The sequence below is a fragment of the Salminus brasiliensis genome, chromosome 1, assembly GCF_030463535.1.
Source record: "Salminus brasiliensis chromosome 1, fSalBra1.hap2, whole genome shotgun sequence".
NCBI classification, from domain to species: domain Eukaryota; kingdom Metazoa; phylum Chordata; class Actinopteri; order Characiformes; family Bryconidae; genus Salminus; species Salminus brasiliensis.
The window spans coordinates 96,820,974-96,843,976 of NC_132878.1; the positions used below are offsets into that span (position 1 = coordinate 96,820,974).

Below are 23,003 nucleotides of genomic sequence, written 5' to 3' on the forward strand. Positions count from 1 at the left end.
CAGAAAAAAGTCTGGACACTCGTCTTCCGTGGATCTTAAAGGATGGCGGGTCGAGCCGAGCCGTACTTGAAGCTGGAAGGGCTCTTAGTGCAGATTGGCTTTTGACCATCGCCATCAAGTCCGGAGGGGCTGGCTGGTCCAGTCCTGGCTTTGTAGGCCAGAGTCAGGGGTCTGAATCTGATGACCTGGGCAGCAGCTACAGGAAGGCAGAGGAGGAGCTGAACATGACGACCTGACCCGTGCCGCTGTGTTCTGGATCAGCTGCAGGGGTCCAGCCAGAAGAGAGCTGCAGTGGTCAAGTCTTGAAGTGACGAAAGACTGAAGGAGCACCTGGGCGACTCTCTAGAAAGCAGATCATCAGTGTTACTCACTGCACCTGTTAGTGGTTTTAATGTTATGGCTGATCGCAGACGAACTCGTGATAAACAGTAAATGGAATCGTGGTGGGAATTTCATGATGCACTGATTATATGATTATATCGTTATTTTGAACAGTCGTGAGGTCAGAGATCTACACACACACAAACACACACACACACACATGGACAGCACAATTTAGAGCTGAAGTGGAGACTTCCTCAGGAAAATGCCACTGTGAGTGAATGGGAAATCCTATCCCAAGTGTACACACCTCTGTTTTCCATCATTCTGAAGGAACTGTGGTGTGAAGCTGTGGAGTTGAGAATTAGATGACCCTGTCAGGGTCAGAGACATGAGTGTGTGTGTGTGTGTGTGTGTGTGTGTGTGTGTGGTAATGTGTTACGGCCTTGGGTTAGCAGTTTCTAGTCTTTACATTATTCAGACTATTCAGAGATGATGAATCCAATGCATTCAGCTCAGAAAGCACACACACACACACTTTCACATGCACACACACACACACATACTCATTAAAGCAGGAGTGTTTAGGTCATTATGCAGTACTGTACTTATGACCAGTGTTCGAAATGGCATTAGGCAGCATGGTGCTCATAGGTTCATCAGGTCCTATTCAGTCCTATTCTATTGGCGGTACTTCTTCTCTACAGGGACTTGACAAGCTGTGTGTGTGTGTGTGTGTGTGGGCATTTGCACATCTGTGTCAGCAATGGGTGCAACTTAAAGTATCTGAATGTGTTTATTAGTCTTATAGTGGGGCAGTGGTGGCTCAGCGGTTAGAGCTTGGGGCTGTTGATCACAGGGTTGTGGGTTCAATACCCAGGCTCGGGCCTTGAGCAAGGCCCTTCACCCTCTCTCTGTTCGCCGGATGCTGGAGTTGGCTCTGGGTGTGTGTGTGTGTGTGTGTGTGTGTGTGTGTGTGGTAATGTGTTACGGCCTTGGGTAAGCAGTTCCTAGTCTTTTTGCAGACTATTCAGAGATGATGAATCCAATGCATTCAGCTCAGAAAGCACACACACACACACACTCATTAAAGCAGGAGTGTTTAGGTCATTATGCAGTACTGTACTTATGACCAGTGTTCAAAATAGGAGGCCCCTTAAAACCACTCTTAGAGCTCGGGGCTGTTGATCACAGGGTTGTGGGTTCGATACCCGGGCTTTGAGCAAGGCCCTTCACCCTCTCTCTGCTCCCCGGGTGCTGGAGTTGGCTGCCCACCGCTCTTTGTGTGTGTGTGCTCTCACTGCACCTAGTTCACTAGTGTGTGTGTGTGTGTGTGTGACCTGCTACCTGCACCTTTACCTTTTATTCTGCTGGGTTTCAGGCATCCCTGAGGATCCGCGGGCCGCAGAGGCGTATTACTGTGAGGACGGGTTTGACTCCTGCTCAGACGAAGATGATTTTTCCTCGGTTCCGTCCACTTCCTCTGACCGCTTCTGCCAGACGTTCGGACAGGTGAGAAAGAGAGACGTCCCGTTGGATAAAAAAACCCCGCCGTCAGTCAGGACGTCTGACCTGCTTTGGAAGAGAGGTTTAAATGTCAGTGGTTTTTAGATCTTTCAGGTCTCTGTCAGGCCGGACAGACAGTAAACTGAGTGTCTGGTGTAAAGGCTGAAGCCTTTAAACTGTGTACGTTTCTAATCCTGTTCAAATCTGATGAATAAACTATTTAGAAATGTCTAAACAGTGGGAAAACACCCTCTACTAGTGAGTCACCATGTCGCTTATGAGATGTACGTTTTACTACAGTATCTCCGTTTATTTACTGAATTGAACCATTTGCAAGAGTAAATATGTTCATATTCAGTAAATAAGCAGAAATTGAGTCTGAAACTTGCAGATTTTTGGGCTCCGAGTGGCTCAGCGGTCTAACACACTACCGCTATGACCCAGGGGGTCGTATCCTGAGCCATGCTACTTTGCCATCAGCAGCCAGAGTCTGAGAGAGCACAAATGGCCGTGCGTTAGCTGGTGGGGTGTCGGCTGTCGGTAATAACGCGAGGCAGGGGATTTCGTGTGTATCGGAGGAGACGTGCGTTAAGTCCTAACCCTCCTAGTTTAGGGAGTAGTGGGTAAGTAGTGGGTTAGGTAGCACTACCAAATTGGGAGGAAAAGGGAAAAAAAAAAAAAAGAAGGCCAAATTATAAATAAATGAAAAAATAAATACAATAAAATAAATTCAATAAAAAATCAATGCAGATTTTTTATAAATTTAGGTTGTTGTTGTTTGTTTTTTTTTTTAGTAGAGGATTTGTTCGCTTGTTTACACTTAGAAAATCAACATGCGTCATTTTACAGGGGTGCCCTAACTTTTGCATATTACATTTGATATCTATGAGTTTCAATACATATGGAGCTATTCCTGATTCCTTTTTTAATCTAGCTGTTTTTACAACACATTTTAATGGTATTTGACACAAACACCACATATTATGGCTCATACACTGTACGGACAAAAGTATTGGGACACTTGCTCATTCATTCAATTAGTTTCTTCTGATTGTTTCTGCATTCTGTGTTTTTGTTTTTTGTTTTGTGGAGGATTAGACTGCATTCAGTTTGGTTGATGATCACCATCCCACCTCATCATCCCCAACTCCCTGATTCATCCCAAAAGTTCTGGATGGAGCTCCACCACTATCATCATTCCAGAGAACACAGTTCTTCCACTGCTCCACAGCCCAGTGCTTTTATAGCCCATGCCTGGCATTGTCCAATCCTATTGTATTAGCAGTCCTTTTATGCATTCATTAGAAGAGGTGTCCATAAATATTTGGACATATAGTGTAGGTCTTAACATGGTTTCCTGTAAGCTGCCTTTTTTTCTCATATGGATTCATTGCCCTTGGACTCAGACTGATTGTTTAGATGAATAATTTCCTGCTAAATAAAGCAATCGGACACAGATAGAAATCCGACACAGCCGATTAGACAAGCAGATCATTAGACTTCTCGTTGTTGTGCTTAGCAGTGCTTAGCGCTGCTGTAGGTGGAAAATAATTCATCATTTAGAGTCCGAAATCCTCCTGCTGTCAGGACTGGAGCATCGGCATCTGCTCCCAGTCAGTCTTGGAGGAGAAAGCGCAAACGTGGCTCGTAATGAAAAGCTAGCCACCAGTTGGCCCTGTGTTAACGAGGCTTTACTAATTGGTGCCCAACAGCCATCGTTCACTTTTAGCTAGATTAGCATTCTTTAGCCAAACTGCTCTAACTTCTAAAGGTCATTTTAGAGCTTCTGGAGCTTCTGGAGCTTCTGGAGCTTCTAGAGCGTGAACTGCAGCACGAAGCCGAGGTCTCGGTGCCGGAGGTCTATTGTGCTCTTTATTGGGGACTGCCTGAACTCCCACACAGTTTGAACATTAAGGATGGCTTAGATGCTGATGCTTGCAGTCCCCCGCCAGGATAATTAGGTTAGACACGGCTTGTCGCGAGACAGATTGCCACAGCGCTTCTCTATTACCGTGGGTTTGTTTTTATTATTTTTTAGACAGATTTATGCTCACGTTGCCTTGTTGAGCTCGCTGGATTGTCTGTCTCATTTCCCACCTGTGAAGCTGTAATTGCTTTGTGTTAGCAATGCTTATTGGGTAAACACTATGGAGCTAGCTAGTTCGCTAGCGACAGCATCCGGATGGATTATCCCAATGTTTCCCTTATTGTAACAGTTGCAGATGTAAACACTGCCGATTTGCATGGCCAAATCTATATGGTCAGTGCACGACACGACACGGTTGAAGGTGGTTAGTTGACGGTGTTCAGTTGATGGTGGTTGGTTGATTGTGTTCAGTTGATGGTGTTTGGTTGATGGTGGTTGGTTGGTTGATTGTGTTCAGTTGATGGTGTTTGGTTGATGGTGGTTGGTTGGTTGATGGTGTTTAGTTGATGTGGTTAGTTGATGGTGTTTGGTTGATGTTGGTTGGTTGGTTGATGGTGGTTGGTTGATGGTGTTTGGTTGATGTGGTTAGTTGATGGTGTTTGGTTGATGTTGGTTGGTTGGTTGATGGTGTTTAGGTGATAGTGGTTAGTTGGTGGTGGTTGGTTGATGGTGTTTGGTTGATGTTGGTTGGTTGGTTGATGGTGGTTGGTTGATGGTGTTTGGTTGATGTTGGTTGGTTGGTTGATGGTGGTTGGTTGATGGTGTTTGGTTGATGTGGTTAGTTGATGGTGTTTGGTTGATGTTGGTTGGTTGGTTGATGGTGGTTGGTTGATGGTGTTTGGTTGATGTTGGTTGGTTGGTTGATGGTGGTTGGTTGATGGTGTTTAGTTGATGTGGTTAGTTGATGGTGTTTGGTTGATGTTGGTTGGTTGGTTGATGGTGGTTGGTTGATGGTGTTTGGTTGATGTGGTTAGTTGATGGTGTTTGGTTGATGTTGGTTGGTTGGTTGATGGTGTTTAGGTGATAGTGGTTAGTTGGTGGTGTTTGGTTGATGGTGTTTGGTTGATGTTGGTTGGTTGGTTGATGGTGGTTGGTTGATGGTGTTTGGTTGATGTTGGTTGGTTGGTTGATGGTGGTTGGTTGATGGTGTTTGGTTGATGTTGGTTGGTTGGTTGATGGTGGTTGGTTGATGGTGTTTGGTTGATGTGGTTAGTTGATGGTGTTTGGTTGATGGTGGGTGGTTGGTTGATGGTGGTTAGTTGATAGTAGTTAGTTGATGTCGGTTGGTTGTTTGATGGTGGTTGGTTCATGGTGTTTGATGGATGGTGGTTGGTTCATGGTGGTTAGTTGATTGTGGTTGATGGTGTTTGGTTGATGGTGGGTGGTTGATGGTGGGTGGTTTGTGGTGGTGGTTTGTTGATGGTGTTTAGTTGATGGTGTTTGGTTGATGATGGTTGGTTCATGGTAGTTGGTGGTGTTTGGTTGGTTCATGGTGGTTGGTTGGTTGATTGGTGGTGATTAATAAATGGTCTTTGGTTGATAGTGGGTGGTTGGTTGATGGTGTTTAGTTGATGGTGGGTGGTTTGTGGTGGTGGTTGGTTGATGGTGTTTGGTTGATGGCGTTTAGTTGATGGCGTTTAGTTGATGGTGTTTAGTTGATGGTGTTTGGTTGATAGTGTTTGGTTGATGGCGTTTAGTTAATGTTGTTTACTTTATTGTGTTTAGTTGATGGTGTTTGGTTGATGGTGTTTGGTTGATGGTGGTTAGTTGATGGAGGGTGATTGGTTGATTGTGTTTAGTTGATGGTGTTTGGTTGATAGTGGGTGGTTTGTGGTGGTGTTTGGTTGATGGTGTTTGGTTGATGGTGTTTAGTTGATGGTGTTTAGTTGATTGTGTTTAGTTGATGGTGTTTAGTTGGTGGTGTTTGGTTGATGGTGGTAGCCTTATTTTGTTTTCCTTCTTTGTTGGATTTCTGTGCTTTTGGTTTTCTTGCTTTGTTCTTTATGTTTTGTTTGTTGAGTTTTTGTCTTTTGATTCTTTGTGTTTCTCCAGTCTGAAAACTCTACTCTTATTAGTTCTGTAGGTTCAGAGTTCGACTCTTTCTGATGAAGAAAACTTACTCTTGCATCCTGCCTCTACACCCCAGTAAAATTCATCATCAGTGTAAATTCAGACAATAATCTTTTTAATGTTTAAAGAAACGCTAAAGTTTGATTAACTTGAAACATTGTCCATCAGTGTGATCTAAGATTTTTCAACTTCCAAAACATTCCTGACCACTGGCCTAACTAACAGCAATTTGAGTAAAATAAATAAATACATAAATGAATTAGGTACTGTTGGCAGTGATGAGAGTGAAGGCCAGGAAATCATTGTTTCTGAAGCTCCACGCGTCTAGTTCTGACTTTTAGATCAGGAAGAACTGGGACAGCACATGGCGGCAGCATCAGCTGCTCAGCTCTCTGAGTGAAGTGAGTGAACTGTGAATTGACAGGGTCCATCAATCCACAGGGGGATTGTTTCTTCGGAGCCCAGCGGACCGTACCGCCGTAATACACAATCTTTCGGCCTGCTTGAATTATTCACATGCTGTACTGGATCTACTGTATGCATGACATTCTCCAGCTGCCACTGGGGTTGGTGCAGTGTCAGATTCAGAGAAATCGCTCACGTCTTCAGGGACAGGTTTTGACTTCGTCAGCATCTCGGTTTCTTTGTTGTTGGCTTTTTTTTGGACACCGTTCAGCCGTAACATTAAAACCACTGATGGGTGAAGTGAGGAACATTGATGATCTGCTTCCTGGAGCTCCTGTCAAGGGGTGGATATAATAGGCAGCAAGTAAACAGTCAGTTCTTGAAGGTTCCTCTGATGTTCTTGGCGACTGGGTCAGAACATCTCCAAAACATCAGGCATCAGGTCTTGTGGAGGGTTCTCTCCCCATATGCAGTGGTCAGTACATACCAAAAGTGCTCCAAGGAAGGACAACCGGTCAACCAATGCTCAAAACCCAAGAGTCATTGATGCTCACGGAGGCCCCACCTCACAACTTTCTTAAAGGACGTAAAGGATCTGCTATGTTGGTCTTGATGCCAGATGCTGCAGGACACTTTCTGTATCTGGAATTCATGCCTCAGGTCAGAGCTCGAGGGGAACCTATACAATATTAGGCAGGTGGTTCTAATGTTATGGCTAATTGGTGTACATTTGTGGCAAAAACGGATGGTAGAATCTGTGATGGTTTCTGGTGAGCGAGCTCCTGGTGCTGGAGCTTATAAAGTGCAGGACAGCCTCCCTCAGCGCTTCTCCAGAGAGATCAGCCATCATCTCCCTGCGGCCCACGGCTCTCACAGCTGCAAACCAATCTGCTCCAATAGCACCAAGCAGTGCGACGGGCCGGGCCAGATTAAACCGATTTGTCACTGCTGGAAGAAACAAGGGGGTTTTCGAGCAGATGAAACTGGAGGATGGGCTGGAATTGACTTCTGGCCCAGTGGATATTTGATAATTAGCTGGTCCACAGAGAGAGCCGAGCTGTTCTGATTGGTTCCAGCAGGCGTGGAGGGAGGCAGGACGGCGGGATTGGGCAATGCATTTGAACAGCGATGGCATTTTTCAGGGTTTTTCTGCCTCTGTAGTGGGATTCCCAGTGGCAGACCCCAGCTATGCTCACTTTGAAGGCTACCTGCATAAAGACCTCATAACACATGCATAAGCACTGAAGAATCGGTTTATGAATCCAGCAATTTTGGAGTATTTATGAGCAGCTTATGTCGCTTATCACATGATGACATTAGGACACCCCATTAAAACCTTGTCTTGTCTTTTTTTTTAGCAAATATAAAGTTTGCTTTACATTTCCAAACATCCAGAATTCATCATATTTTCACATTATAATTAGTTTATAATATTCTAATATAAATCCATTATTGTGTATAAAATAACACTAATATGAAAAAAGAGCCTGCATAAGGAGCATACCTCAATATTTATGAACAGCTTATGTCACTATTTACTGACTTAAGGGCTCTGAAGCTAAAGTGACAGACATGTACTCCATTTATAACATAAAGCTTCATAACAGTGTTATAACTGGAATTGGAAGTGTCCGTCATCTCAGTTTAAGGGGCTTTATGTGAATACTGTGTCATACAGATGAATCTTGAGGCTTGCCCAGTCTCAGAAGGCCTGATCTGACCATATTGGTCATCTGTTGAGTGGACAGTGGAACAGTGTCTGATTTCTACAGCCTTCTTTCTGAAGGCCTCAGAGAGCTCTCTGGATCTGGCCATGATGGTGATCTTCTTCACCCCTCACTTCAACCATCAATCAAGATCAGACCAGACTAAATGTCTGAGGTTTAAATAAGACTCCAGACTCCTCCAGAAGAATCCTCTCCAACCATGTTCTGATCATCTACAGCTGATCTTCTGCTCCTAAGTCTGATTCTACACATTTGAAGGAGTAATAAATGTTGGGGGGAATCTTTTCCTTACAGGATAATTACATTTCTATATATTATATATTTATATTTATGCCATTTCAGGTTCTAGGGGGTATCCTATGTTTTGCCATGGCTGTAAATGACAGTATTCACAAGGCCCCTTAAACTGAAGTGACAGACACTTCCAGTTCCAGTTATAACACTGTTATGAAGCTTCATTACCAAATAAGGGCATTTATAAGGCAGAATCCAGCCTTAGAAGTTCTTATTTATCCAAGTTTATGACAGTGATGCTTCATAACAGTGTTATAAATGGAGTACATGTCTGTCACTTTAGCTTCAGAGCCCTTATGTCAATAAATAGTGACATAAGCTGTTCATAAATATTGAAGTATTTTTTCATATTAGTGTTATTTTATACACAATAATGGATTTAAATATAATAAACCATTCACCAACATGTATTATTATGTGGTTGAATCAATATGTCCAATGAAAAAAGCCAATAAATGTTCAATAATACTGTAATAAATGTGAAAATATGATGAATTCTGGATGTTGACGTTGGATTGGTATTTTAACACCATAAGCATGCTCTAATCGATATTCTGAGCATATTCTGTCATTTGAAAATACAAATCCATGTAAATGGACTAGAGACTACCCACCTCTGTAGGAAGCGTGTTCATGAATGGGAAGGTTATTATGTGGTTCTCTCTCAGGACAGTGACCTGGAGGCCATGGTGAAGCACATGGAGAACGTTCTGGAGGATAACCATGGCGGTGAGTACAGCTCATCCACACGTCGTCTGTCTGTTCACACTCTAATCCAGCTAATCCAAGAGCAATAACTGAAATACAGCTCATGGGAATGCTGCTGATATTAAAGCAGGTACTGGACTGCTCTTAGAGCGCGGTCAGTATTTCTACCTGATATTCAGTATAACAGCAGTGTGAACAGCTGTGTGGGTTTGACTGACTGATGTTCCAGACCACGTACACTGACCTGCAGTAAGAGTGCAAATTAGGGGGCTGGGGTCTAGACTACTTTTCCAAGATTGAGTTAAATCCAAAGAGACCTGAGACAGTGTCGAGACCGAGTCCAGATGAGAGTGAGTCCAAGTCCAGACCAAGTCTAAATGAGAGCGATACCAATTAAAGACCAAGTCTGAGACTAATACCAAGTCTAAATGAGAGCGAGACCAAGTTGAGCCCGAGTCAAAATGGGAGCGATACCAATTCAAGACCAAGTCTGAGACTAATACCAAGTCTAAATGAGAGCGAGACCAAGTTGAGCCCGAGTCAAAATGGGAGCGATACCAATTCAAGACCAAGTCTGAGACTAATACCAAGTCTAAGTGAGAGTGAGACCATGTCTAAGTGAGACTGAGACCAAGTCAAGACCAATTCAAGACCAAGTCTAAATGAGAGCAAGACCAAGTTAAGCCAGAGTCACAATGAGAGTGATACAAATTCAAAACCAAGTCTGAGACTGAGACCACGTCTAAATGAGACTGAGACCAAGTTTAAGTGAGACTAAGACCAAGTCAAAACCAATTCAAAACCAAGTCTAAATGAGAGCGAGACCAAGTTAAGCCAGAGTCACAATGAGAGCAATACCAAGTCGAGACCAATTCAAGAACAAGTCTAAATAAGAGCGAGACCAAGTCAAGACCAAGTCTAAATGAGAGCAAGGCAGAGTCTAAATGAGAGAGAGACCAAGTCGAGACCAATTCAAGACCAAGTCTAAATGAAAATGAAACCAAGAATAAATCTAAATGAAAATGGGACCAAGACCAGACCAACTTAAGACTAAGTCTAAATGATAATGAGACCAAGTTAGGCCTGAGTCACAGTGAGAGTGAGACCAAGTCAAGATCAATTCAAGACCAAGTCTAAATGAGAGCAAGTTGAGCCTGAGTTAAAACGGGAGGGACACCAAGTCAAGACCAAGTCTAAATGAAAATGAGACCTAAAAAAAAGTCGAAAAACGAAACCAAGAGTAAATCTAAATGAAAACAAGACAGAGTCAAGACTTGACTCATGACTTTAAATAGGAGCAAGACTAAGTCTAAACCCAAGTGTAAGTTCGAGTCCAGATTTCCTGGTCTTTGCAGATGTTTTATTTGCAAATTTGAAAAAAATAATCATGTCTAGCGTCGAGATTAAGTTTAATCCTTCATGATGCTCTAAATCAGATCACTTTGAGAAGAAATCTGAATTCCTCTTACACCAGAGGTCAAGAGGTCAGCCTCAGTTTCTAATCTTTTACCGTTTACACACAAGGTCAAGAAGTCCCGTTGGAAATGAGTGTGACCAACCACTGAGCACATTATTCCAGTGATGAAGTGTTCCTAACCGCTCCTATCTTCTCCCGTGTGATTATGAGCTTCCCCCCGTTGCTCAGAGCTAATAAGGAGCAGAGCCGGCCTGTTGGTCTCCTCCTCCGAGCTGCTGTGACATTTACATTGATTGGGTCGTTTATGTGGATGGAGCTATTTACGGGTTCTGGTCAGATCAAGTGCGTCTCTTGCACTTCCTCCAGGACAAAGCTGCAATCAGTATTTCCTGCTGCCTGTTTCCGTCCTGACTGATGTTGCCTCTTCAGGTTTCAGGGCTTTTATTTAAATCTCCCGTTCGGCTCGAATCGATGCCCTCTACTGTAATTTCTAGAATCTGGGACAGTTTGTGAGTGTCCACTGAAACAGCTGACGGCTGGCTGTTTTTCGGGGGACTTGGACTTCTGTTATATCAGTCTAATCCAGGGTTAGATTTAAGGATAAGGTTAGGGTTAGATTTAAGGTCAGGGTTAGATTTAAGGATAAGGTTAGGGTTAGATTTAAGGCCAGGTTTAGGGTTAGATTTAAGGATAAGGTTAGGGTTAGATTTAAGGATAGGATTAGAGTTAGGGTTAGATTTAAGGTCAGAGTTAGGGTTAAATTTAAGAATAAGGTTAGGTTTAGGGTTAGATTTAAGGATAAGATTAGGGTTAGGGTTAGATTTAAGGATAAGATTAGAGTTAGGGTTAGGGTTAGATTTAAGGATAAGATTAGGGTTAGATTTAGGGATAAGGTTAGGGTTAGATTTAGGGTTAAATTTAAGGATAAGATTAGGGTTAGATTTAAGGATAAGGTTAGGGTTAGATTTAGGGTTAGATTTAAGGATAAGATTAGGGTTAGATTTAAGGATAAGGTTAGGGTTAGATTTAGGGTTAGATTTAAGGATAAGATTAGGGTTAGATTTAAGGATAAGATTAGGGTTAGATTTAAGGATAAGGTTAGGTTAGTTTTAAGGATAAGGGTAGGGTTAGATTGTGGTAGATGGGGTTAGGGTTAAGGTTAGGTTTACGGTTAGATTTAAAGAGATAGTTATGGTTAGATTTAGGGTTAAATTTAAGGTCAGGGTTAGATTTAAGGATAAGGTTAGGGTTAGATTTAAGGATAAGGTTAGGGTTAGATTTAGGGTTAGATTTAAGGAGAAGATTAGGGTTAGATTTAGGGTTAGATTTAAGGTCAGGGTTAGATTTAAGGATAAGGTTAGGGTTAGATTTAAGGATAAGGTTAGGGTTAGATTTAGGGTTAGATTTAAGGTCAGGGTTAGATTTAAGGATAAGGTTAGGGTTAGATTGTGGTAGATAGGGTCAGGTGCAGAGAGAGTCATCTACCCAACAGGAGACAGCAGGTGAATTGTGCTCTCTCAGGCTCCGGCTGCTGATGAGAAAAGGCTATCTTAGCCTTCAGTAAAGTTCGTGGCTTAGTGGTTAAAGACAGGGTTGTGGGTTCGAAACCTGGGCTCGGCAAGAAACATTCTTTAACTCTTTTCTTACAGAAGGTTTCCCTTCTCATATCCCCCCCTATGTGGGCCGAGGTGCTGCTGGCTGGCACTTTGCAAAGTGAGCTTTGGGTTTCATTAGCATTAGAGGTGCTAGCCGTGATCCTTGCTGGTTTCGTAATGTTAGAGAGCTGCTACATTATCTGCTGGCTAAAGCAGGCGGATATAATTTACTGAAAGGTCACAAATAATGATTCCTGTGCTTGTGTTGATTTTAGCTATGCATAGTTATTGATTGATTGCTAGCAGGGTTATTAGCTCACACACTGAAATTCGCTCGAGGTGTGTATGTGTTCATGCATCTTGGTGTGTAGGAGAGGAAGATCATGGAGATTGTGCCTATCATAGATTTAGTTTTCAATGTTTTCTATCTTGTCTCTTATACAATATATGGACAAAAGTATTGGGACACCTCCTTGTTCTTTTTGTTACTTCTGAAATCAGGGGTATTAAAAAAGTTTAATCCAGATTTTATCAAAGTAACTGCTTCCACAGGGACTAGATAAGCTGTGTGTGTGCATTTGCACATCTGTGTCAGATATTTAGTATGTTTCAATGACCAAACAGTAACTTTGCATCTCCTTTTCCTCTTCTAAACAGTGTCCATCCCCAACAGTGTCCATTTCCAACAGTTTCATGATTGTGAATTATTAGAAATCACAAAAAAGAACAAAGCAAATCAGAAACACAAAACTGATGAACCCAACAAACTAAAAACAAACAAGCGAAGAGCAGCTAAGCTAAGAGCAGCTAAGCTAAGAGCAGCTAAGCTAAGTGCAGCTAAGCTAAACTAAAAGCAGCAAAGCTAAGCAACAGACAGAGAACAAATGAACCAAGAAAACAAACCATGAACTGACATGACCAGACTAGGAACACTGAAACAAAGGGACTACCTATACAAACGGTCCAACAAGCAACACCTGAGACTAACGAGAGGGCGGGGCTACAAAGGAGGCACAGGTTTAGGGTTAGATTTAAGGATAAAGTTAGGGTTAGGTTTAGGGTTAGATTTAAGATCAGGGGTAGGGTTAGGTTTAGATTTAAGAACAGAGTTAGGTTTAGGGTTAGATTTAAGGATAAAGTTAGGGTTAGGTTTAGGGTTAGATTTAAGGATAAGATTAGGGTTAGGGTTAGATTTAAGGTCAGGTTAGATTTAAGATCAGGGGTAGGGTTAGGTTTAGGGTTAGATTTAAGGATAAGGATAGAGTTAGATTTAAGGTCGGGGTTAGGGTTAGATTTAAGGATAAGGTTAGGGTTAGGTTTAGGGTTAGATTTAAGATTAGGGGTAGGGTTAGGTTTAAAGTCAGGATTAGGGTTAGATTCAAGGTTATGGTCAGATTTAAGGATAACATTAGGGTTAGGTTTAGGGTTAGATTTAAGAACAGAGTTAGGTTTAGGCTTAGATTTAAGGATAAGATTAGGGTTAGGGTTAGATTTAAGGTCAGGTTAGATTTAAATATAATATTAGGTTTAGGGTTAGATTTAAGATCAGGGGTAGTGTTAGGTTTAGGGTTAGATTTAAGGATAAGGTTAAGGTTAGATTTAAGGATAAGATTAGGTTTAGGGTTAGTTTTAGGGATAAGATAGAATAAGGTTAGGGTTATATTTAAGGATAAGATTAGGTTTAGGGTTAGGGTTATATTTAAGGATAAGGTTAAGGTTATATTTAAGGATAAGATTAGGTTTAGGTTAAATTTAAGGATAAGATTAGGTTTAGGGTTAGTTTTAGGGATAAGATAGAATAAGGTTAGGGTTATATTTAAGGATAAGATTAGGTTTAGGTTTAGGGTTAGGGTTAGATTTAAGGATAAGGTTAAGGTTATATTTAAGGATAAGATTAGGTTTAGGTTTAGGGTTAGTTTTAGGGATAAGATAGAATAAGGTTAGGGTTATATTTAAGGATAAGATTAGGTTTAGGTTTAGGGTTAGATTGTGGTAGATGGGGTCAGGTGCAGGGTTACATTCAATAGACACTCATTTACATTCATCTTAGAGTTCAGCTGTATTTAATACATGGTCAGTTGAACGTTGGTTGAAGGTCAGGTGAGCATCTACAATGGACCATCCAGGTAAAGTGATACTCATTTAAAACCACCATCCACACTCCTCTTCTCTCCATGGCTCAGTTAAGATGTTTGGGTGGATGTTTTAATTTTAGTGATGTGGTGGAAAGCTTGTTAGCTCGGCTCTAGCATCTCTAAACGTCATAATCAGTGTCCACAGCAGCAGTGGCTACGTCAGACTGCGCTCACTCTGAGTACCATACAACCCTAAACCGTCTGATACTGAATGACCAGAAATGTGGAGGAATCAAGCTCCTGAGAGTGGGCGTGGTGGAATAGGGTGGCTAGGCAGTGGTCTGTAGTGTAGTGTTCCTGTACGGGCCGTACGGACTGGTGAGGTGATGATAATATTTTTTTAATACTGTATTATTAATCATTGATTAGCGCGAATGTGCAGCGATATGTGGGTGGCGGGTGTCTGTGGAGCAACGAGAGGTGCTGGTCAGCTTGTTCCTCCGAGACTGGACTGTGTAGGAGTGGAACTGCATCACTGACCACAGCTCTGCTTCCCATCACTCGTACAGACAACAGCCTGCAAAACAGTGTCATCTGACAGAGCCCTGGAAACACACATAAACATGTACTCAAACTGACACACACACACAGGCTTGGGATGGACTGGCATGTTGCCATAATAAACTTTTTAGTAAAAGATATCATTAGAACACCATTCCAACCCCGTAATAACACTTTATCAGCATACCATAATAATAATAATAATAATAATAATAATAATAATATTAATAGCACCGGTATGCACCAGTACCACTAGTTCTATACCATACTATAAACACATATAGACTTCGTGTAGCATAAATACACCATATGTCCAAATATTTATTGACATCCACCTCATCTGTTAAACATGGTGGTGGGAGTATTCTAAAAATTACATTGATTTTTTTTTTTGTCTTAGAATGACAAAAGCGTTAGTGAGGTCAGGATGTTGGTTGATGATCCTCCCCAACTCATCCCAAACGTCCTGGATGGAGCTCCACCACCATCATTCCAGTGATGCTCCACAGCTCCTCAATGCTGGGGGGCTTTATACCCCTCTAGCCCACGCCTGGCATTAGGCAGCATGGTGCTGATAGCTTCATCTAGTTTACCTGCTCCTGCAGATAGGAGTCCTATTCTATTGGCAGTACTTCTCTACAGTGACTAGACAAGCTGTGTGTGTGTGTTTGCAGCAATGGGTGCAACTTAAAGTAGCTGAATGCATTCATTAGATGGGGTGTCCACAAACATTTACGTGTAGTGAAGCTTATATTAATATTATACTGTATATCGATTTTATAGCATCAGTTCCACTCACTCCAAACTTTGCGTGCCGCCCTGCTTTACATGATTGCCGTGTCCTTGGCACTACTTTCCAGGATCTAGCACACACACACACACACACACACACACACACACACTCACTGTGGTCTAGGTTGGTGAACCATAACACACACGTCAGCGTACCTGACAGCTCGGAGAGGCTTTTTTTCTGCATGAGCACCTGTGGCAGAGCTCTTTCCTCTTTCTCCTGCCTGCCTCGCCTCAAGGCCGGCCTGCATAACTCCCAGCACAGCGCAGCTTCACTACAAACTACCAGAGAGCTTCTTCACTGCGACCCGCACGACCCGAAGAAGCAAAGGAGCAGGCAAGTGCAGCTGCAGGAATCTCCCTATCATTTTCTTTCACTCTTATTTACAGTCCAGATCTCAGATGTTCAGATGTTACCTTTATTATAGATTCTCCTCATTCTCCTCAGGAGACACACTTTCAGGGCTTCTTCAGAAATCTGCAGGATGTTTTTCCACGCCTCCTCTCCAAGAATACAAAGCACCACCTCATCTGTTAAACATGGTGTTGGAAGTGTTCTGAAATCTGCAGGAGATTTCCACATCTTTTGTCCAAGATCCAAGGCATACTACCTCTTCTGTTAAACATGGTGGTGGGAGTGTTCTGAAGTTCTGAAATCTGCAGGAGATCTTCTATCCAAGAATACAAAGCACCACCTCATCTGTTAAACATGGTGGTGGGAGTGTTCCGAAATCTGCAGGAGATCTTTCCACATCTTTTGTCCAAAAATACAAAGCACCACCTCATCTGTTAAACATGGTGGTGGGGGTGTTCTGAAGTTCTGAAATCTGCAGGAGATCCAAGGCGTACTACCTCTTCTGTTAAACATGGTGGTGGAAGTATTCTGAAATTCTGAAATCTGCAAGAGCTCCAAGGCGTATTACCTCTTCTGTTAAACATGGTGGTGGGGGTGTTCTAAAATCTGTAGGAGATCCAAGGCGTATTACCTCATCTGTTAAACATGGTGGTGGAAGTGTCCTGAAATCTGCAGGAGATCGGTCAAACATGGTGGTGGAAGTGTTCCAAAATCTGCAGGAGATCTTTCCACACCTCCTGTCCAAGAATACAAAGAATACAAATACAAAGCTTGATCAGCTCCAGATCCTTTTAGACCTCACACTGGAAGGATGGACTCAAGCAAGAGTGAAGCTCGGATTTCTCCTATTTCTCAAAAATGGGGCAGTGGGTTGGCGGTCTACCAGGTCTTGTAGAGGGTTGTTAGGGTTCCCATTTTCTCTCTTTTTTTATTGCTCAGGTTGTAGCATCTGCCAAAGTGTGTAGATACCTGCTCTTCAACCAGAATTTCTTCTAAAAAAATCAAGGGCCCACTGTTCCACAGCCCAGAGCTTAGGGGCTTTAAACCACTCAAAGCACCTCGTTCTATTGTCCAGTGCTTTTTAATGGAGATTACCCAAGCTGGCCTGTATCCGCTAACTCTCTAATAGCTTCCTGTTACACAGTGCAGAGCAGAACTTTATGGAGTTCAATATTCTCTTAAAAACCCTGCTGAAAAATGTCTTTGCAGAATCTGTACGATTCGCGTTTCGCACTGCGCTGTTGTTCGTTTGTGGAGGTTTTAAGCGTCTCGTTTCTCTGGACTCTGGGCTGTTATTGAGGTTTCTCTGTGATGTATTACATCAATGCTGAAATTCAGCACTCAGGGCTGAAAGCAATACTTCACCTAGATAGGAGACTGCGAGAAAATGAGTGTATGCTATAGGGACAAAAGTATTGGGACATCTGCTCATTCATTCATTTGATCAAGGATATTAAAAGAGTTTCTCCTGCTTTCGTTGGAGTAACTGGATTAGGATAAGGATTTTATGGCATTCCTCGACAAGAGCGTTAGGGAGGTCAGGATGTTGGATGATCCCCAACTCCCTAGCTCATCACAGAAAGTAGTGGATGGAGCTCCACCACCATCATTCCAGAGAACACTTTCACTGCTCCACAGCTCCTCAATGCTGGGGGGCTTTATACCCCTCTATAGTCCACGCCTGGCATTAGGCAGCATGGAGCCAATAGGGTCATGTAGTTTATCTGCTCCAGACAGTCCTATTCTATTGGCAGTACTTCTCTATAGGGCGTAGACAAGCTGTATATGTGCATTTGCACATCTGTATAAGCAATTGGGATAATTAAAAGTAGCTGAATGCATTTATTAGAAGGGGTGTCCACAAACATTTGGACATAGCATTATTCTATGCGAATAGGAGAGGGATTTCTGATAAAGTGGCCAGGGAGTGTTGTGTCAATTATGTTAACACACATGTCATCCGTGTGTGTGTGTGTGTGTGTGTGTGTGTGTGTGTGTTTACCCAGCAGAAGCTAAGAGCGGTGAATCTCAGGGTGGTCTACAGAGAGTGTCCAGCATTAACACGGCGCTGGCTGAGAGCAGAATCCAGTACATCAGAGAGTGAGTCACCAAGTGTAATACACACACACACACACACACACATTGACAATACATTAAAACCACCTTTATATTGTGAAGGTCTCCCTTGTGTCATCAAAACAGTTCTGACCCTTAAAGCATGGACTCCACAAGACCTCTGAAGGTGTCCTGTGGTATCTATCTGGCACCAAGCCATTACCAGCAGATCCTTTAAGTCCTGTAAGGTGTGAGGTGGGACAGTGGACAAGGAGGTGGGACAAGGAGGTGGGAGTCCTTCCTCTGACCACTTTTGGTAGGAACTGACCACTTTATAGCAGCACAAGACCTGATGTCTGATGTTCTGGAGATGTTCTGTCGTCTAGAACATCACAGCTTGGTTTTTGTCAAAGTGTCTCAGATTCTTACTCTTGTCCATTTCTCCACCTTCAAGAACTGACTGTTCACTCGATGCCAAATGTATCCACCCCTAGAACTCTGAACTTGTTAAGCATGGTGGTGGGAGCATCAGGTTCTGGGGCTACTGTTGTGCTACCAGGGGAGCTGCTACATTGTTTGTTATCCACATTGTTTGTTATTCACTATGAATGATTTAGTATCTACTATGAATTATTAATTATCCACTATGAATTATTCAGTATCTGCTATTAATTATTCAGTATCCACTATGAATTATTCAGTATCTGCTATGAATTATTCAGTATCCACTATGAATTATTCAGTATCTACTATGAATTATTATTCAGTATCTGCTATGAATTATTCAGTATCCACTATGAATTATTCAGTATCCACTATGAATTATTATTCAGTATCTGCTATGAATTCTTCAGTATTTACTATGAATTATTCAGTATTTACTATGAATTATTCAGTATTCACTATGAATTATTCAGTATCCACTATGAATTATTATTCAGTATCTGCTATGAATTATTCAGTATCCACTATGAATTATTATTCAGTATCAACTATGATTTATTCAGTATCTGCTATGAATTATTCAGTATCCACTATGAATTATTCAGTATCTACTATGAATTATTATTCAGTATCTGCGATGAATTATTCAGTATCCACTATGAATTATTCAGTATCTACTATGAATTATTATTCAGTATCTGCGATGAATTATTCAGTATCCACTATGAATTATTCAGTATCTACTATGAATTATTATTCAGTATCTGCTATGAATTATTCAGTATTCACTATGAATTATTATTCAGTATCTGCTATGAATTATTCAGTATCCACTATGAATTATTATTCAGTATCCACTATGAATTATTATTCAGTATCTGCGATGAATTATTCAGTATCCACTATGAATTATTCAGTATCTACTATGAATTATTATTCAGTATCTGCTATGAATTATTCAGTATCCACTATGAATTCTTCAGTATTTACTATGAATTATTCATTATTCACTATGATTTATTCAGTATTCACTATGAATTACTCATTATCCACTATGAATTATACAGTATCCACTGTGAATTACTTATTATCCACTATGAATTATTCAGTATCCACTATGAATTACTCATTATCCACTATGAATTATTCAGTATCCACTATGAATTACTCATTATCCACTATGAATTATTATTCAGTATGCAATGCAATTTCAAGACCAACATAAATTCAGTATCTACTCTGAGCTCATTTGAACCTGTATAAGAGCTTCATCCTCTGTGCTTAAGGGGTTAAACTCTGAGGAATCTGGTTGTGTTTAAAGCAGAAGCTGACGTGAGCCTGCTGTCAGTGTCAGTGTGTGTAAATTGGAGAGTATACCACAACGGCAGCATCGTGCTGTTCTGAGGGAGGTGTAGAGAGCTGATGTTCTAGCTTATCTCCACGGGGTCTGCAGCTGAAGAAGACCTTCATAAGAGCCTCGCAGGCGTGTGTGAGTTATGGGGCTAATTGACACTGTGTATGTGTGTGTGTGTGTGTGTGTGTTGGAGATAAGTGGAGAGTGCCTCTGCATCCAAACAGCTGCTTAGCCTGACACAAACACTCTACTAACTTACTGCAGGAAATACAACAACCTCAACTTCCTTTAGGTCTCTGAAGCACTTACAGCTTCATCACACTGCTGGTTTCTTCCCACAGTCCTTAGAGAGGGAGCTTTACTGTTCCTGCAGTCCCTATTTCACTGCAGGAAACCCACTTACTCTACACCACTCTGCCTTTTTATCATGTTTATCATGGATATTTATCAGTAACTAAGTATTTTTCCATGCAGGAGCCTCTTGAAAGCCCAAAGCAGGATTTTATGGGGGATCCCATCCATATATATGAGTACAGTACAGTGCAGAGTCACCCAATCTCATTATTCTAACCCCAGTCCCTCAGCAGTGAGAGAGTTTTACTGTAGAAGCTCCAGATCTCATCAGATCAGATAAAGCAGCTGAACATAAATCCAGTAAAAAGGAGAAACTTCTCAGAGCTTCTCATTCTGAAGAAAGAAAGTAGTGAGATCTTGTCGGTGAGCTAGTCTGAAGAACAGAGCTCGATTCCTCCAGGGTTCTCCTGGACACCCCCCAGTCCAGCCAGCGTGGAGGATGTGTTCACGTCCATCAGCAGCAGCAGCAGCAGCTCACCTTAGATCAGTGGGCGTAGACTCAGTGGTGTAGACTCAGTGGTGTAGACTCAGTGGCGTAGACTCAGTGGCGTAGACTCAGGGACGTAGATCAGTGGGCGTATATCAGTGGGCATATATCAGTGGGCATATGTCAGTGGGCGTAGATCAGTGCGCGTAGATCAGTGCGCGTAGACTCAGTGCGCGTAGACTCAGTGGCGTAGACTCAGTGGCGTAGACTCAGTGGCGTAGACTTAGCAGAGTAGATCAGTGGGCATATATCAGTGGGCATATATCAGTGGGCATATGTCAGTGGGCGTAGATCAGTGGGCGTAGACTCAGTGGCGTAGACTGAGTTGCGTAGACTTAGCAGAGTAGATCAGTGGGTGTAGACTCAGTGGCGTAGACTCAGTTGCGTAGACTTAGCAGAGTAGATCAGTGGGCATATATCAGTGGGCATATATCAGTGGGCATATGTCAGTGGGCGTAGATCAGTGGGCGTAGACTCAGTGGCGTAGACTCAGTGGCGTAGACTCAGTGGCGTAGACTTAGCAGAGTAGATCAGTGGGCATATATCAGTGGGCATATATCAGTGGGCATATGTCAGTGGGCGTAGATCAGTGGGCGTAGACTCAGTGGCGTAGACTCAGTGGCGTAGACTCAGTGGCGTAGACTTAGCAGAGTAGATCAGTGGGTGTAGACTCAGTGGCGTAGACTCAGTGGCGTAGACTCAGTGGCGTAGACTTAGCAGAGTAGATCAGTGGGCATATATCAGTGGGCGTAGATCAGTGGGCGTAGACTCAGTAGAGTAGATCAGTGGGCGTAGACTCAGTGGCGTAAACTCAGTGGCGTAGACTCAGTGGCGTAGATTAGCAGAGTAGATCAGTGGGCGTATATCAGTAGAGTAAATCAGCAGAGTCGATCAGTGGGCAAAGATCAGTGGGCGTAGACTCAGTGGTGTAGATCAGTAGAATAGATCAGCAGAGTAGATCAGTGGGCGTAGATCAGTGGGCGTAGCTCAACTGTGTAAATCATCATTGGATCAGCGCCTCTTTTTGAACTGCCGCAGATGCAGCGTCACCAGGCAACCGACACGCTCGGAGGAAACTGGCGGGTACCCAGCCCCGATGCATCAGCCGGCAGACGTCTGTGCTGGCCAGCATCACACTGAAGTGAAGTGGGGAGAGAGAGAGAGAGCGCCACCTACCCACCTGGAGAGACCAAGGCCAATTGTGCTCTCTCATGTCCCCGGATTCGAACCAGCGATCCTCAGGTCCAGACCTCTGAACTAATAGCAATCTAAGAGTTGAAATACGGGCTCTTTGATTGGCTAGCTGAGCAGTCAGTTATCTGTGCACCGCCCATTATTGATGTAAGTGTGGGGTGATTTAGGTGTGGCGTTTGGACTGCGCTAACTGCGCTAACTGATGTACACAAGCTTTCATTAGCTTTTAGCCTCATTAGCCTCGTAGGTGATTAGGAAGTTCACCGTTTCAAATTTTCGGCTGAAATATTGTTTAATATTAGATTACCTGCTTGTTTTTACACCCCGGGCTCACTGTGGTGTGCATTTCCTCTCTGGCTGCTGTGTTATCTCTGTGTCTGGCTGTGGCGCCCCCCACTGAGCTGGAGGTGGAGGATATTAATAACTGAAGTGAGGGCGGAATTAGAGAGAGAGAGTTTGGGGAAGGGGGGTTATCAGCAGGGAGAAAATCCAGCTGTGCTTTCCCTCTCTCTCTCTATCTCTCTATCTCTCTCTCTCTCTCTCTCTCTCTTTAGATGAGAGTTATACATTTTGGTGAAATTAGTGTTTGTGTTGTAGAGACTGCGGCAGCATCACCACAGAACACACAGAACTCCAGTAGAGTTGGTGAAATTGAGCTTTACTGGCTGATCGGACTGTTAGTACATACACTATATGGACAGAAGTATAGGGACACCTGTTTGTTCATTGTTTCTTCTGACATGAAGGGTTTATCCTTCTTTTGTTGGAGTAACTTAGACAAAACATTTGGACATGTAATGTAGATACTGTAGCAAGTGTGATGTGTGATGTGTGATATCTACAATCCTTTGATGAGTATGTCTCCCTTTCTTACTTTCTCTCAGTCAGAGTGTGAATGAGTCTTCTAATGGCAGGCGTAATTCTACAATAGTGCTGATTATTCTTCAGTTCAGTCTGTACCTCAGCTATACAGTTAAACAGGCAGGACTTCTGTTGGGCGTCCCCTATAGACAAACCGTACTAGATAACTCTATAGACAAACAGTACTAGATAACTCTATAGACAAACAGTACTAGACAAACCGTACTAGATAACTCTATAGACAAACAGTACTAGATAACTCTATAGACAAACAGTACTAGAGAACTCTATAGACAAACAGTACTAGAGAACTCTATAGACAAACAGTACTAGACAAACTGTACTAGATAACTCTATAGACAAACAGTACTAGACAAACAGTACTAGAGAACTTTATAGACAAAAGTACTAGATAACTCTAGACAAACAGTACTAGACAAACAGTACTAGAGAACTCTATAGACAAACAGTACTAGACAAACAGTACTAGAGAACTCAATA

General features: G+C 42.5%; 1 protein-coding gene across 4 annotated transcripts in view; it reads left to right on the forward strand.

The window, feature by feature from the left end:
* The window catches only part of nek11 (NIMA-related kinase 11), a 126,486-nt gene that overhangs the window by 79,541 nt on the left and 23,942 nt on the right, over window positions 1–23,003 (forward strand). For 2 of the 4 annotated variants that reach the window (XM_072692510.1, XM_072692509.1), the window contains 3 exons: window positions 1,703–1,833; window positions 8,919–8,979; window positions 17,763–17,853. In XM_072692510.1, the coding sequence (XP_072548611.1) occupies window positions 1,703–1,833; window positions 8,919–8,979; window positions 17,763–17,853 (283 nt within the window). Of the gene's footprint in view, window positions 1–1,702; window positions 1,834–2,919; window positions 3,090–8,918; window positions 8,980–17,762; window positions 17,854–19,576; window positions 19,618–23,003 lie in introns of those variants that run through there. The other 2 variants (XM_072692511.1, XM_072692512.1) reach the window with 2 other exon arrangements.